Source organism: Pseudochaenichthys georgianus, chromosome 14 (genome assembly GCF_902827115.2).
Source record: "Pseudochaenichthys georgianus chromosome 14, fPseGeo1.2, whole genome shotgun sequence".
NCBI lineage: Eukaryota > Metazoa > Chordata > Actinopteri > Perciformes > Channichthyidae > Pseudochaenichthys > Pseudochaenichthys georgianus.
This window is the reverse complement of record NC_047516.1, coordinates 38,389,171-38,405,400: the sequence shown is the minus strand read 5'-3', so window position 1 is coordinate 38,405,400 and position 16,230 is coordinate 38,389,171. Positions and strand designations below refer to the sequence as shown.

Here is a 16,230-nt window from a genome sequence, read left to right as displayed (position 1 = left end):
CTGTGCTGTGTGTGAAAACGATATCAAAGCATTGTTATTTATAAGCCACCTTTTAGGGTGACATGGACATTATATTGAAATATTAACATTGCATTTACATGTCCCACATTGTCCCACACAAACATACTCTCTGTCCCACTTGTGGCTTGTTGGCACCCTAGTTGTGATTGGTTAACCACATACAGATGTCCCGCCCCTTATCACTTACAATGTGTTGGAGTGCTAGCCAATAGATTGAACTATAGAACACACTACAGGAGAGAGGAAAATGGGCTCTTTAACTTCACCAGGACATTGCTATGGAGGTTTTCTGGAAGACAGTGGACACCAGCTGTCTGGCCACTTCCTGCTCAGCAGCCAGGACTCTGGAACTCCTCTTCACCGTCACACTACCGACTGTGTTGCATATTAGATACACAGAAGTAATTTGCCTTAAATGTAAAGGTACTTGAAATCTGTCCAAAGGGAGGGGGAACACAGATCAATAGAAGAGCTCTCACAGTCATCCTGTTCCCACTCAACCTGAAATACACTCTCTATACTCTGTTGTGAAAATGGTGATAAATGATACAAATTATATTACATTAAATTACAATTAAATTATCTAAATCATTCTAAAAGCAATCTTTAAAAAGTAATTCACATCCCCAAATACTAGATGCAGTGTGTGAAATTAAGATGTATAATGTTCATTATAGGAGATGTGCCGTGCCTGCACTACAATACACAAATAATTCAACCGGGTTAAGTGTTTACAATGTGTATGGCCTTTGCCAGTCTCCACCTTAACTGTATACAATGCTTTCAAACGGTTTCTGTGTTACATGACACAATATAAAAAAGTAAAGCTCTTTAGGAACGTTTTTAGACCCATTTCCACTTACCTTCATAACTTGAAAGCAGCATTTCAGTCAGCCTGCAGACTTTCAAATGTTACCTCAGCAACTTCCTTACATTAGGATTAAACAACAAAATAAAATAAGTGTTATTGCCCATGACCATTTATTAAATGTTAACATATGTTATCTGTTTTCACAGTACCACCAAAAATCATCAATCTGTCAAAAGATATTGTGGTAAATGAAGGCTCCAACGTCACCCTGATGTGCCAAGCCAGCGGGAAGCCAGAGCCCTCCATCAGCTGGAAGCTCATCTCGTCCTCAGGTAACTTCTCCTTATATGCCTCAGAACCCTTTCTGCTGCATTCACGTGTTCCTCTCCGTCCTTCCTGCTGCCTCTCTCTCCGTCCTTCCTGCTGCCTCTCTCTCCGTCCTTCCTGCTGCCTCTCTCTCCCCCTTCCTGCTGCCTCTCTCTCCGTCCTTCCTGCTGCCTCTCTCTCCGTCCTTCCTGCTGCCTCTCTCTCCCCCCTCACCCCTCTGTGTTTATCGCTCCATCTTTGACTTTGTTTGACCCCTGGTAGACGTCTCGCTTCACTGATTACCCATCATTACCTGTTTCCAAATCATCATTACAACGTAATTGTTTGCAGGAAAGTAAACTGACCCTGTTGTTGTTGGACTAACTCATTAGGATAATAGGATGAATGTAAATGTTCTGGAGGCTCTTTGAATGACGGGATTAAAGCAGAGAACAGTGTGGAGCATAATGCATTTACAGGCATCACTGGTCATTGTGTCCAACATTGAGATAATAGCATTGTTCATGCTCAATGGCATTTATGCCATTATTCCTTACTGAAGAATAAAGGACACAAAGTGTGTATCCCATTGCTTCCCTTAATCAGGCAAGATGTTTGCATTCATAAGGAGTTACATTTAAAATGCAGAGCTTTTGTGTTTCCATCTGTGCTGTCCTTTGTGTTGGAGCGGGAATCTGGGAATTGAAATGTTAATATGACACAAGTGTGACTGACCTGTCTGTAAGGAGATAAGCAGGGAGAGAGGACATTGACTGGCTCCTATTAATGAAATGCTACATGCTTGTGCATACATTACTGAGCATGCTGGGTAGCAGTGACTGTTGTTGGACACCATTGTTCTTTTGTTTTAAACAGAGAAAGCTTTTTCTTATACCAGACACATTATTTGGGATAATAATTGTATTGTAGGTTAGATGAAAGCAATAATATTAAGTAGATTTGTATTTAAACCTACAGTAATATTATTGCTTTCAAATATACTGATTCAATCATGTGTAATTTCTATAACACATTTCATTAAAGTCAACGTTTCAGTTTTTTCAGTGTGGAGACTTTGACATCAGCATTAACGAGATGTTGTTTAGTTTGGATTATCTTCTTGTTGAGTTGTGTTGATATATTTAGATTTGGAGCCCATGTGCTCCTCACCTGTGCAGCATTTAGCAGAATGTCCCAGCCTCCAGAGGCGCGGGAAGGTATTTTGAGTGGGGGTGCTGAGGTGCTGGACTCCAGTGAACACTATTACGGGCACTATAGAGCACGCACAAAAGCGGGAGCACCAGTGGCGCTACAGAATGTTCTACTGCAACACTCCCCACACGCAAACACACAGTACACCCGCGACTCTTACAATGAAGGCTCGATAATCAGCTCACGGCATATAGGCAGGGGTAAAGTGCTTTAGCTCACCTGAGCCAGTCTGAGAGGAGAGGACCCTCCTCCAGCTTGTTGTGGAACAAACAGCTCCTTATGTCCGTTAGTGCAGCTAGCTAACCAGATGCTAACAACACAGTCTCTCTCTCTCTCTCTCTCTCTCTCTCTCTCTCTCTCTCTCTCTCTCTCTCTCTCTCTCTCTCTCTCTCTCTCTCTCTCTCTCTCTCTCTCAAAGACTGCTACTCTTAATCTTGAACTACCTTGTGATACAGCAGTTTAACCTTAAAGATCCTGGACACAAATTAAAAGCTAAATTATATAGTGAGACTTTTTTTAAAGAAACAATATAGTGACTCTGTAATGTGATGAGAACATTGCAAAATGTAATCGTTTTTTTAGAAAGATTTCTTGGTAGATGACAGACCTAAAGATTATTCCACAGCATTAATGATCCGTTTAAACCCCCAAGTAGAACCAAGACATAATTGCATTTATTGCCATCACAAAAGGTGACTTTTCACCAGCACTTAAAACTAGGTTATTCTTGCCTAATTAGGAAAAGTTGCCCGTTAAATCAGAAGATGTCTATCCCATTTCAATATGGTCATGATGTGAATGAGACTGGTCTCGCAGTCTCCTTACCCTTTAGTAATTGTTACTCCTAATTAGCCAATTGGTGAGCTCGTGAGTAGCAGAGGGGGGGTGACCTGACAGGATTGACTGCTGGGCCAGAGGGGGATGACGTGTTTCTGAGGCGTGGGACTGAAGCACTCAGCCATCTCTGGGAACTATTGCTGTGAAATCTCATTAACAGGATCCAACAGCTCGTCTCACTGCTGCTTTAACTTCCTGGCTCCGGTGAGAACAGCAGAGCTGTTTCCTTTTCAGACCCCCTAAAGGTGCCATCTATTATAATTGGCTGTAAATACATTTTGACGTGGGAGGAGATTGAGGAAGCTGAGTCATGCATTGAGATGATCTCTTGTATGTATGTATCTGTATATATTTTGTGTGGAGTTTGCCTGTTCTCCAAAGACATGCATGTTAGGTCAATTGGTGACTTTAAACTGCCAGAAGTGGGAATGTGAGTCAGACCCGGCGCCAGAACAAATCTACAGAGAGGGCATATGATTTTCATGCGAGGGCACACAAAACCGTCATGTACCGCGGCGAGTGTCGAAGCCAGAGATTTTCTTTTGGGGGTGCTGTGGGGTAGCTTGACGTTTCATAGAGGGAGCTCAAACATGTAGGGTTTGGTAAGGTGGAGTTTTGTTTGCTAAATCTCTCTAAAAAGGTCAAATGTCACTTGTTTTGCATCAATCTTGATACAGGGTACTTATTATATCTTGTACTTTGGATTCCTAATGCTTTCAGTCTACCTTACCATCATCGAAGGGTAGTTTTCACTATAAGTAAAAAAGAGTTTTTGGACGGACACTATCATTTACAGTTTTTTACCATGTTCAATCTGAATTTTCTTTAAAACAAACATCTAAATTGATTCTGACTTTTCTCCATCCAACTCACAGGTTTATCATTACTTTAAGGAAAAAGATTATTAGTTTAACCCTTTTAGAAGATATGGTCATTTGTTCTGGGAATGTCATGTTCGAGCCTGAGACCTGAAAAACAGGCTCGGTGCTAAACAGGTTAAGGTCCCGGCGCTACAGTGGAATATTCTACTGCAACACTCCCCACATACACAGTACGGCGCTGGGTCTGATGTGAGTGTTCGTCTCCCTGCATCATTCAGGGAGTACAGGTATACACTGCAGTCCAGAAGAGGCAACATAACACGTTTAATACAGGAAGACTCCATCTTCATGGCGTGTTTTCCTAAGCAGCACAGGCGTTAACATGAAGGGACAATAATGGCCTCTTACTCTGATCTGTGTGTGTGTGTGTGTGTGTGTGTGTGTGTGTGTGTGTGTGTGTGTGTGTGTGTGTGTGTGTGTGTGTGTGTGTGTGTGTGTGTGTGTGTGTGTGTGTGTGTGTGTGTGTGTGTGTGTGTGTGTGTGTGTGTGTTGCTGGGATTGTGCAGCTTTTGGCTACACTTCCATCAAGCCAGACCTTTTTTGTGCAACAACAACCTGATTGAGAATCATTATGTTAATCAGAGCTGTAGGCCCAATCAGAGACATTCTTTATTCGATGCTCATCTCAGCACTCTTCATGATCAAAATGTATGCAGTGACTGTTTGCTTATGTTTATTATTTATCTGTTGAAAGTCCATATCTGAGGAAATGCATTGAAATTCAGAGTGAGGATGCTTTTTGCAGGCACCAACAAAACTACAATTCAGGGATGTCCATAGGCTTTCAGTTTAGTGTGAGATGGAAATGTAAATAGCCTAGCGTTAGCTTGAGAAGCTGTCGTTTTGATTCTCCTCATGCAAGATAAAACACAACACTGCTTTTCCAATGTGTGTTTCTTTGGTTGTTTTTCTCTCACATTGTTAACTGTCAATGTGCTGAGCTCGAGCTGTTATATGTTGTGTTGCCACTTTTCTATCAGTTTAATCTCCAGTATTCAACTGAGGGCCAACTAAACAAGAATACACAGAGTGCCAGTGCATTGTTGTCCGCCTGCCTCAGAGAGAGCAGCAGAGCAGGAAATGTCCTGCTTCCTGCTGCAGTCCAAACTTCTGCTCCAGTATCTCCCTGCTGCAGAGCAACTCTCAGCCCGGGGCCATTCAGTGTGAGCCCAGATATTTCAAGTACTCCGGGGTGTTCAAACGAGTGAATTAAATAAATAAAGGTCCTGTGTGTGTGTGAGTGTGTGTGTGTGTGTGTGTGTGTGTGTGTGTGTGTGTGTGTCTGTGTGTGTGTGTGTGTGTGTGTGTGTGTGTGTGTGTGTGTGTGTGTGTGGGTGTGTGTATGTGTGAGCGTGTGTGTGTATGTGTGTGTGTGTGAGCGTGCGTGTGTGTGTGTGTGTGTGTGTGTGTGTGTGTGTGTGTGTGTGTGTGTGTGTGTGTGTGTGTGTGTGTGTGAGAGCGTGTGTTTGTGTGTGGGAGCGTGTGTGTGAGCGTGGGTGTGTGTATGTGTGTGAGCGTGCGTGTGTGTGTGTGTGTGTGTGTGTGTGTGTGTGTGTGTGAGTGTGTGTGTGTGTGAGCGTGTGTGTGTGTGTGTGTCGTGTGTGTGTGTGTGTGTGTCGTGTGTGTGTGTGTGTGTGTGTGTGTGTGTGTGTGTGTGTGTGTGTGTGTGTGTGTGTGTGTGTGTGTGTGTGTGTGTGTGTGTGCATAAAGATTGATGATTTCAGGTTGGGTGTCGCGGCTCTCACACAGCCGTGACCCGGCTCCCCCTCACCTTTGATAGATAGATGGCTTTAGGGGCTTGAGGCGGATCAGAAGTGATCCTCGGTATCTCCCACAGACACACACCCTGACTGCAGAGTTTGTCGGCCAGGCGGCTAGACGACGCCCTGTTGCAATAAGGCGGCCGCAATGCACATGATTGAATTTGGCCTTGGAGCAATGAAAGTTTTCCAGATTTGCAGACGCCTGGATGCCTGGAAAGATTCATTTGAAGTTGGAGTTAATGGAATTGGTAGTCATAGTAGATTGGTCCCTCTCCGACCCCTTTGAAGGTGAAATACTGTTATATCAGTACCATATCAATGCATTTCAGATGTTAGATGCATTTTGGCAGCGGCTTAGCTTTAGAAATATTCTTGTTGAAAAGTTATTTTATTCATTTGTTTTTTTGTTTTAGTGACCTTCATCATGCATTATTCACTTCTATCTTCTAAAAATGTTGAGGCTACAGCTGCCTCCATCGTTGATGTTGTTCAGCTTCTATTGGAGTATTAACACAGAATACACTGTTCAGTGGCGTTTCTATATGTACAAAAGTGGTGGGACACAAAAAACTTAGATGTCTATAAGCTTCTGCAGTGAGGGTCATGGCTGGTGAGGCACTGACTCTTCAGGTTTACAAATAGGCCTATTATATTGTACCTAAATCAAAATATAATATTTATAAACCTGAAGAGTCAGAAGCTTTTTTAGTCTGATGCTTCGATTAATTTTAAACAGACAGTTCAACAGAAGGATACCCAAACAATGTAATTTTATCATTTGAATTGTTCTCTCTTAGTAAGATCCCATTTTCAATAAAATGGCGGTCTTACCTTGACTTGAAGATGAAGTCCATTTGCCTATCCTTCTGGACAAAAATCTCTATTACTTTTTTGTAAAAGTCCTCCTTCTCTTCTTGTAGTTTCAAAAGTCTATCATAAATCTAAATGATGGATTTATGATTCGAAAATCATAAAAGTAGGGTAGACATGGTACGTTTCCCACAGATCTTATTTCGAGCTATTTTCTAAAATCCATATGGAGATTTTAGAAATCTCATTCCCTCGACTTTTTTGTGGAGGGAAACAATGCGCAGCTTACTTCCTGGTTTTAGGACGCACCTCTCTCGTCTCCTCTTCACACACCACACTTTTCGCGGCACACGTACTTACAGCCAATCAGCTCTGAATGATGTGAGATGACGTATAGTAGGGATGGCAGCTCAGTGCCCTTAAGGTCATTATGTTTTTTGCCACACACATTAAATAGGAAAATACTCTGAGCATGCGACAGTGAGAGGGAGGGGCATGATGGGGTTTTGTCCCACATGGCTCTAAACCAGTGCTTCTCAAACTTTTTTCAGTAATGTACCCCCTTTGAAACATTTTCTCAGCCAAGTACCCCCTGACCGATCCCGAAAATGTTTGATCGAAAAAGCCTATATAAATAATTACAATATAGTGATGTTCCCTCAGTGTGTGATTTATTAACTTCTTCGTGGTATGCATTACAACAAACTAAGGATATTTTTATTTTATGCATGAAAAAAAATAACATATCACTTTTATAAGGAGTTTTTCAATTTAAGTAATATGTTATTGTGAAAAACAATAGAATACAATACACACATTTGACATGTTTATATGAGGACCCCCTTGGTGTTTCTAGGAATGTTTTATATACAATTGTGTTTTCTATTTAACTTATTTGACTAAGATTATTTTTTTAATTAACCTTTTTTTTTTATCTCACGTACCCCCTGCAGTACCCCAACGTACCCCCAGGGGTCCGCGTACCCCCATTTGAAAATCACTGCTCTAAACAGCTCAATAGGCACACAGAATAAAACAGCAATGTACAGACGAATCAGATGATTAAACATGATCTTCAAATATGTTTTATATATATATATTTATTTGTTTGCATTTTTTTGTAATCATTATTTGTAATACTTTCTGCTGACACTAGGTGGGGCTGTGCCTGCCCCTAATGACCAGTCGCCACAGTCTGTTCACCTGTATGGCTGCAACACACACACACAGTGCTCACGTCACTGCACAATAACTGGCTCTCCCTACTAGTGAAGACACAGTCAGATTCCACCTGTTTATAAACTAGTGACCATGATGCTGTTATCATTTCCGAAAAACAAATGTGGCTCCAGCTCTGATCTCTAACGTTTGGTGGCTGTGTGTCTGTCCTCTCTGCTGAAGCCCAACCGGCCGCTTCTCGTTAATCGCTATCATTTTCCAACCCAGTTGAGATTCAACCACGTCCACTTTAGCACGGCTGCGTCATGGATGTATAAATAGAACAGTGCTGTCCCCAAATTAACAACTCTCAAGTATTAGTACATCTACTAAAAACAACAACAATGGTTTATCAGTCCACAAATAAATAGGTAACTCCCTCTCCCTCTCTTCCTTTCGCTTGGAGACAACTTCACTGGGGGGTGAGTGTATCGTATTTAATACAAAAAAAACGCTAATTATCATCAATATACTTTAAAAGATATGCTCTATTTATTAACTGTATCTGTCAAATTCATATTTGGTAGGATGAACATTCCAAGGGTGGCGTTCTGACGCTGCGTTGATGCTTTCATCATGCAGAATTGGTATGGTTGAATATGACCTGGATTGGAAAAACAATCGACGCAAACTGGCCACACAAGACGAGACTCTGTATTCAACACAACTTCATATCAAAAGTTTACAGATTGCCTGATTAATTATTGGGTTCTATATTAATAGCATTGCGCTTCCATCTGAAATATTGTTTTCTTGTTGCTGTGACTCTGCTGCTTCTGCCAAGTATTTTACAAAATACAGTTATTTTATTATGGGATTAGTTTTGTGTCATAAAGATAAAGGAACACTTTCTCAGAATCAAGCACAACTAAGAGTTTAAGAGAAAAAAGCAAAATACATTTAATTAAAAAATAAAACTAAATTGCAAACAAATCATTTGTGTAATCAATCATGTAAACTATAAGTCTTTTTTCTTTGTTTTAACATATTTGTGTTTGCAGTTCTCTTTGCTTCTTTCTCAATGATCAGACTTTTGCTCTCGCTGCAGCTCTTCTCCTTTGCGCTTCTTCATTTTTGGTTTTCGATTCTGACACAAACATCCCAGGTGGGCGGGACTTTCAGGGGTGCGTCCCCATTGGCTAATCAGTTTTTGAGTGACAGCCCACTACACCACAGATCATACAGTGCAACTCATGCAGCAAACTCCGGAGTCCACTCGGCCACGTTAGTGTCGGTGTCTCCTGGGGAGTTTTCATGAACATATCGGACTCATCTTATGGATTGCAGTGCATTATACTTGTGTTGTGTAGTTTATACTTTATTCCAACTTTGACAATTGTAATACACACTGCTGCTGTTAAATAATCTCCCAATTTGGGATTGATAAAGTGTCTGTCTGTCTATTTATTTATTGTATAGATTAAAAAAAACACTTCTATGTATTTTCAAGCTAAAGGTGATGCACAATATAAACTGTATACTGTTGTTTTTTCAAAGACATGTTACATTCAGTGATGCAAACTCAGGTATGGTGAAAAAAGAGAAAACTATTCGAAGCAGAAAAAAAACAGCGTAATATACCATCTGACAAAGGCCTGTGCTCTAATGCTTCAATTAACTGGCTATTCTACTCAGATCAATCGGAGACAGAGATGTTAAGTTATAAATCCAGGGTTTTTATTATTATTTACAGCAGGGGTGGGGAACCTTTTTCCTTTCAATTTTTACAACATCCTCCGAGGGCCGTACAAATTATTGAACTCAACCTCTGCTTAAAAATACTAAAATCACAGCCCATTCATTTGGCCTTTCTTTCATGCTGTGCAAAGAAAAAGCAACCTCTTAATCCTGATATCTTGCCATGACTCACGCATGCATGCACGTGCACGGTGTGGCATGACCACCAAAACAGAAAGATATGGACACAAGATGTGTGTAAATGTATTTAGTATCCTATCCATGTGAACATGATTTAAGTGGGGGGGGGCCTAACCTCCTCTAGGGGGGTCCGGGGGCATGCTCCCCCGGGAAGATTTTCTTTTTAAATATTGAAGTTAAAAGCATCAATCTGGTGCACTTTGAGAGCAACATGAAGAGATCTATGGATACATCTCTCAACACCCATATGAAACAGAACTGTAAGCATATTTTTCTTTTTGGATATTGTACCAATACCCTTTTAAACTCTATTCTTGTTATTTTTAACAACTTTTTTTGTTACTGTCATATAGTATTTTAAACCTGTTTTTCATTTAGTCTCTAATGTCTCATTAATAACTATAATGATCATATCAAGGTGTGCCTTAACCTCACTGAGCTGAGGTTATTTGAGCCTCTCAGGAGAGAGCTCTCTTCCACCTGGTTGTAGAAAAGCTCTTTAAATTCGTTAGCATAGCTAGCTAACCAGATGCTAATAACAACAGATCGCCACTGTGCTTACAACTAAAGACAAAGCCACGTGTGTACGGCTCCTTATGGGTACTGCAATATCTGAAGAGCTGGAGCGGCGTTCCGGTGCTCTCCGTCAGCACTCTAGTCTACACTCCTTTCAGGCGAGACATATACCACGTAAAGACACGTTACCGCTCGTGTTGTGTTCAAGGAACCTGTCCTTGGTCAAGTAAAACAGGCACTCGCTTGTTTAATTATTTTACGGTCTAGATTTCTTCTTCTTTTTTTAAGTGAGAAGTTGTCCGTCAGTCTGATCTCCCCCTAAAACGAAAACTCTTCGGTTCTCCACAAATTATACAAGTCACCCAAATCAGCGTTAAAAAAGCGGGAGGCGCTGAAAAGCGACTAATTTGCATCACTGTACATTTCAAAAGCATATATTGCTATGTTTAGGACAAACAATTAAAGACTGCTTTAATTTAACAAATTCTACGATATAAAAGTGGCAGATTTGCTTTATTAAACAGACCAGACCTACAGTAGGCTGCATACCAACACAATTAGGAACATGCTCACATTTTACATGTTGGTCTGAAGAGCTGAAGCATTCATACACAATGGATACCAACTGTGTTGTCTCATTCTATATCCTGTGAGAAAATGATATACATTTAGCATTACAAAATGGACATACTATTCGTAGCCTGAGGAAGATATGAATAATCAACAGATTTGAATGGAATCTCTAACATTTCCATGTAGAATAAAGACAAAAGAGTGATTATACAAATTACATGTATTGAAATTTGAACCAGAAGATGAAGTCTCAAAGAATGTTTTAAATAAAAGGACATAAAACAAAAAGGTGGATAGTAATAACATATATTATTACATGTTACTTGTTATACGCTTTTATCCAAAGCGACTTACATACTCAATACTGTGGGCAATGTCTCAGGGACACAACGACATGCAGTGGGGTTTGAACCTGTGCCCCCCGAGCTCGAGTGCGCTAGAATTTGAAAATACATAGCCGGAAAAAATCTGCCACTTCCTCACAGAGCCCCTCCTCCAACACACAGGAACGCGCACATGACCAATGAGGGCACGAGATAAGTTTGTGCACAGATGGAAGGCTGAAAGGCAGGTAGGCCATCCAGTTACTTTAGCCGGGCCGGCTCAAATGATTGGTCGTGCTTTTTACAGTACTACGGCTTCCAGAGATGATGTTTTTTAATGGGGTTTTTGTCAAAGCACTTAAGATATTCATTGCTATCGGGATGTTAAGAGCATTCCATGGCATATAACAAAAAGTGTATCTCGAGACGGTTTCTCAAACTTACCTTTAAAACAAAGAAAAAAGACTTATAGTTTACATCATTACACAAATTATTTGTTTACAACTTATTATTTTATTTTTGTAATTAAATGTATCTTGCTTGACTCAGTTTATTTTTTTCTCTTAAACTCTTAGTTTTGCTTGATTCTGAGAAAGTGTTCCTTTATCTTTATGACACAAAACGAATCCCATATTTTATTTGATTACCGTTCTGAAAATGTGCATTTTATTTCTATAAATAGGAATAAGCAAAAGAAGGGAGCAGTGATGAGAAACATCCTTTAACACGGTTACACATCTTAAACATTCTTTTACAGCGCGAACACTGACTACCACATCAAGCGTACTCATTAGTTGTAATTCCTTTTTTACACGTTGTTCACTTTTCATTTTCACCTGCTCACCTGTAGCAGCTGAAACATATATCATCACATTAACATGGTCATTTTCCTTTCGTGACCATTTTAGAGTAATTGAGTTCCCTTTTCCTTCCATGAACTGTAAGATTGATCTTACAGTACACCCGGAAAATCAGAGCTTCTCCCCTATATCTACTGCAGCCTATTATTAGACAGGGCAATGGGGGAATCTCTATAATGTATCTTATCAGAATTACTGTGAGCTCATGAGAGTATATAGACGACAACTTCACTATAAGTTAAAATAGTTATTGTATTTTTATCTGGTATAGTGCAGATAAGATTATTAAATACTAAACAAAATTAAGGAAAGAGGATTATTTGATTTGCTCTATTTATTTATTTGTCATATTCCATGGGTGAATCATTATCATTTAAAATGCTTTTTTTTCAATAGAAACTTTTAAAGCAAGGCAAGTTTATTTATATAGCACCTTTCAGCACCAGGCAATTCAAGGTGCTTTACAAAAATGAAAGACATTCAGACAAAGGCATTTAAAAACAGTAAAAGATAATAAAAGAAACATTGAAAGAAAAACAAAAAATGAAAGATATTAAGAAAAAATACAAGTTAAAAGTTACAGTGCAGTCTAAGATATGAATAGTTCAATTAAAAGCAGCGGCAAAAAGAAAAGTCTTCAGCCTGGATTTGAAAGTAGTCAGAGTCGCAGCGGACCTGCAGGTTTCTGGGAGTTGGTTCCAGATACTTGGAGCATAATAACTGAACGCTGCTTCTCCATGTTTAGTTCTGACTCTGGGGACAGAAAGCTGACCAGTCCCTGAATACCTGAGAGATCTGGATGCTTCATCATTTAGCAGGAGGTCAGAAATGTATCTTGGGCCTAAACCATTCAGTGCTTTATAAACCAGCAGCAGTATTTAGAAATCTATTCTTTGACACACAGGAAGCCAGTGTAAAGACTTCAGAACAGGAGTGATGTGATCCACTTTCTTAGTGTTAGTGAGGACTCGAGCAGCGGCGTTCTGAATCAGCTGCAGCTTTCTAATAGATGTTTTAGTGAGACCTGTGAAGACACCATTACAGTAGTCGAGTCTACTGAAGATAAAGGCATGGACACGTGTCTCCAAATCCTGCTGTGACATTAGTCTTTTAATCCTAGATATATTCTTTAGGTGATAGTAGGCTGATTTAGTAACTGTTTTAATGTGACTGTTGAAACTCAGGTCAGAGTCCATGACTACACCTAGATTTCTGGCTTTATCTGTTGGTTTGAACATTGCAGACTGAAGCTCAGCGCTAACTTTTATACGTTCTGCCTTGGCTCCAAAAACCATTTTGATGAACTAGTGCTGACAGTACCGAAGGAGTGGCAGACCGGGGTGGTGGTCCCCCTTTTTAAAAAGGGGGATCAGAGGGTGTGTGCCAATTACAGAGGCATCACACTACTCAGCCTCCCCGGGAAAGTTTACCCTAAGGTACTCGAAAGGAGTTTCAGGCCGATTGTGGAACCTCAGATTGAGGAGGAACAATGCGGATTCCGTCCTGGTCGTGGAACGACGGATCAGCTTTTTACTCTCGCAAGGATCCTGGAGGGGGCCTGGGAGTACGCTTATCCGGTCTACATGTGTTTTGTAGACTTGGAGAAGGCGTATGACCGAGTTCCGAGGGAGTTACTGTGGGAGGTGCTGCGGGAGTATGGGGTGAGGGGGTCTCTACTCAGGGCCATCCAATCTCTGTACTCCCAAAGCGAGAGCTGTGTCCGGGTCCTCGGCAGTAAGTCGGACCCATTTCCGGTGAGGGTTGGCCTCCGCCAGGGCTGCGCTTTGTCACCAATCCTGTTTGTAATATACATGGATCGGATTTCGAGGCGTAGTCGTGGGGGGGGGGGTCTGCAGTTCGGTGGACTAAGGATTGCACCACTGCTTTTTGCAGATGATGTGGTTCTGATGGCTTCATCGGTCTGCGACCTTCAGCACTCACTGGATGGGTTCGCAACCGAGTGTGAAGCGGCTGGGATGAGGATCAGCACCTCCAAATCTGAGGCCAGGGTTCTCAGCAGGAAACCGATGGACTGTCCACTCCAAGTAGGGAATGAGTCCTTACCCCAAGTGAAGGAGTTCAAGTATCTCGGGGTCTTGTTCTCGAGTGAGGGAACAATGGAGCGTGAGATGGGCCGGAGAATCGGAGCAGCGGGAGCGGTACTGCAGTCGCTTTACCGCACCGTGTGACGGAAAGGGAGCTGAGCCAGAAGGCAAAGCTCTCTGTCTTGCGGGCCATTTTTGTTCCTACCCTCACCTACGGTCATGAAGGATGGGTCATGACCGAAAGAACGAGATTGCGGATACAAGCGGCCGAGATGGGTTTTCTCCGCCGGGTGGCTGGTGTCTCCCTTAGGGATAAGGTGAGAAGTTCGGTCATCAGGGAGGGACTCGGAGTTGAGCCGCTCCTCCTTCGCGTCGAAATAAGCCAGTTGAGGTGGTTCAGGCACCTAATTAGGATGCCACCTGGGCGCCTCCCTAGGGAGGTGTTCCAGGCACGTCCAGCTGGGAAGAGACCAAGGGGTAGACCTAGGACCAGGTGGAGGGATTATATCTCTTCGCTGGCCTGGGAGCACCTTGGGATCCCCCAGTCAGAGCTGGTTGATGTGGCCAGGGAAAAGAAAGTTTGGGGCTCTCTGCTGGAACTGCTACCCCCGCGACCCGACCACGGATCAGCGGGAGAAGATGGATGGATGGATAGTGCTGACAGTGCTTTGCAATGAAAATGTTCAACACTCAAGAGGAGTCAATCAATCAATCAATCAATGTTTATTTATATAGCCCAATATCACAAATGTTACATTTGTCTCAGTGGTCTTCACAGTGTGTACAGAATATCAGTATGACAATACGACACCCTCTGTCCTTAGACCCTCACATCGTACAAGGAAAAACTTCCAAAGAAAACCCAGTTTTAAAGGGAAAAATGGGAGAAACCTCAGGGAGAGCAACAGAGGAGGGATCCCTCTCCCAGGACGGACAGACGTGCAATAGATGCCGTGTGTAAATTGAAAAGATAATACATTTGCAACATAGGTAGTCCAAATGTTTGGAAATGCATGTGTGTATAATAGGAAGATGAATCCACGAGGATATCCATCCAGGACCTATGATCCAGGACCACAGCCACGACTCAAGATCCAGCGCTCGCGATCCAGGACACAGGACCGCAGGATCATCCATGACTCCGGATCCCAGCGTATATAGACACCAAAAAGAAAGACATTTGGGGAAGCTGGGTTAATCGGAACATGAGTGTACACGGGTATAGACAGAGAGAAGGAAGAAGTAAGATGTCCCCCGACAAACTAAGCCTATATCAGCAAAACTAGGGGCTGAATCTAATCAGCCCTAACTATAAGCTTTATCAAAAAGGAAGGTCTTAAGCGCACTCTTAAAAACGGATAGGGTGTCTGCCGCCCGAACACAAACTGGAAGCTGATTCCACAAATGTGGAGCTTGATAAGAAAAGGCTCTGGCTCCCATTGTACTTTTAAAGATTCTAGGAACAACCAACAACCCTGCATTCTTGGAACGCAATGCCCTAGTAGGACAGTAGGGTATAATGAGTTCTTTAAGGTAAGATGGCGCCTGCCCATTAACGGCTTTGTAGGCGAGAAGAAGAATTTTAAATTCTATCCTGTGTTCTATAGGGAGCCAGTGTAAGGCAGCCAGAACAGGAGTAATGTGGTCCCTTTTCCTAACTCTGGTTAGTACACGAGCCGCAGCATTTTGAATCAGCTGAAGCGACTTGATTGACTTCTTGGTACTCCCTGATAATAAAGAGTTACAATAATCCAGCCTAGAAGTAACAAATGCATGGACTAGTTTCTCTGCATCGTTTTGAGGCAAGATATGCCTGATTTTTGCAATGTTACGTAGATGGAAGTAGGCGGTCCTTGAAATTGATTTTATGTGGGCGTTAAAGGATAAATCCTGATCAAATATAGCACCAAGATTCCTTACAGTCTCACTGGAGGCCAAATTAATGCCATCCATAGTTAGTATGTCTTTAGATAATTTGTTTCGTAGATTCTTCGGGCCAAGTACAATAACTTCAGTTTTGGTCGTGTTTAACATCAAAAAGTTTAAGGTCATCCACGTTTTTAAGTCCTTAAGGCAGTCTTGCATTTTATTTAGATGATTAATTTCATCAGGCTTGATTGATAAATATAGTTGAGTATCATCCGCATAACAATGAAAGTTTACAGAATGATTCCTT

The 16,230-nt window shown here is 41.6% G+C and overlaps 1 protein-coding gene across 3 annotated transcripts in view; it reads left to right on the top strand.

Moving 5' to 3' along the window:
- ntm (neurotrimin) overlaps nt 1–16,230 on the top strand; it is a 639,130-nt gene that overhangs the window by 599,969 nt on the left and 22,931 nt on the right. For all 3 annotated transcript variants that reach the window (XM_034099236.2, XM_034099235.2, XM_034099234.2), the window contains exon 4: nt 1,039–1,164. In XM_034099236.2, the coding sequence (XP_033955127.1) occupies nt 1,039–1,164 (126 nt within the window). The remainder of the gene's footprint in view (nt 1–1,038; nt 1,165–16,230) is intronic.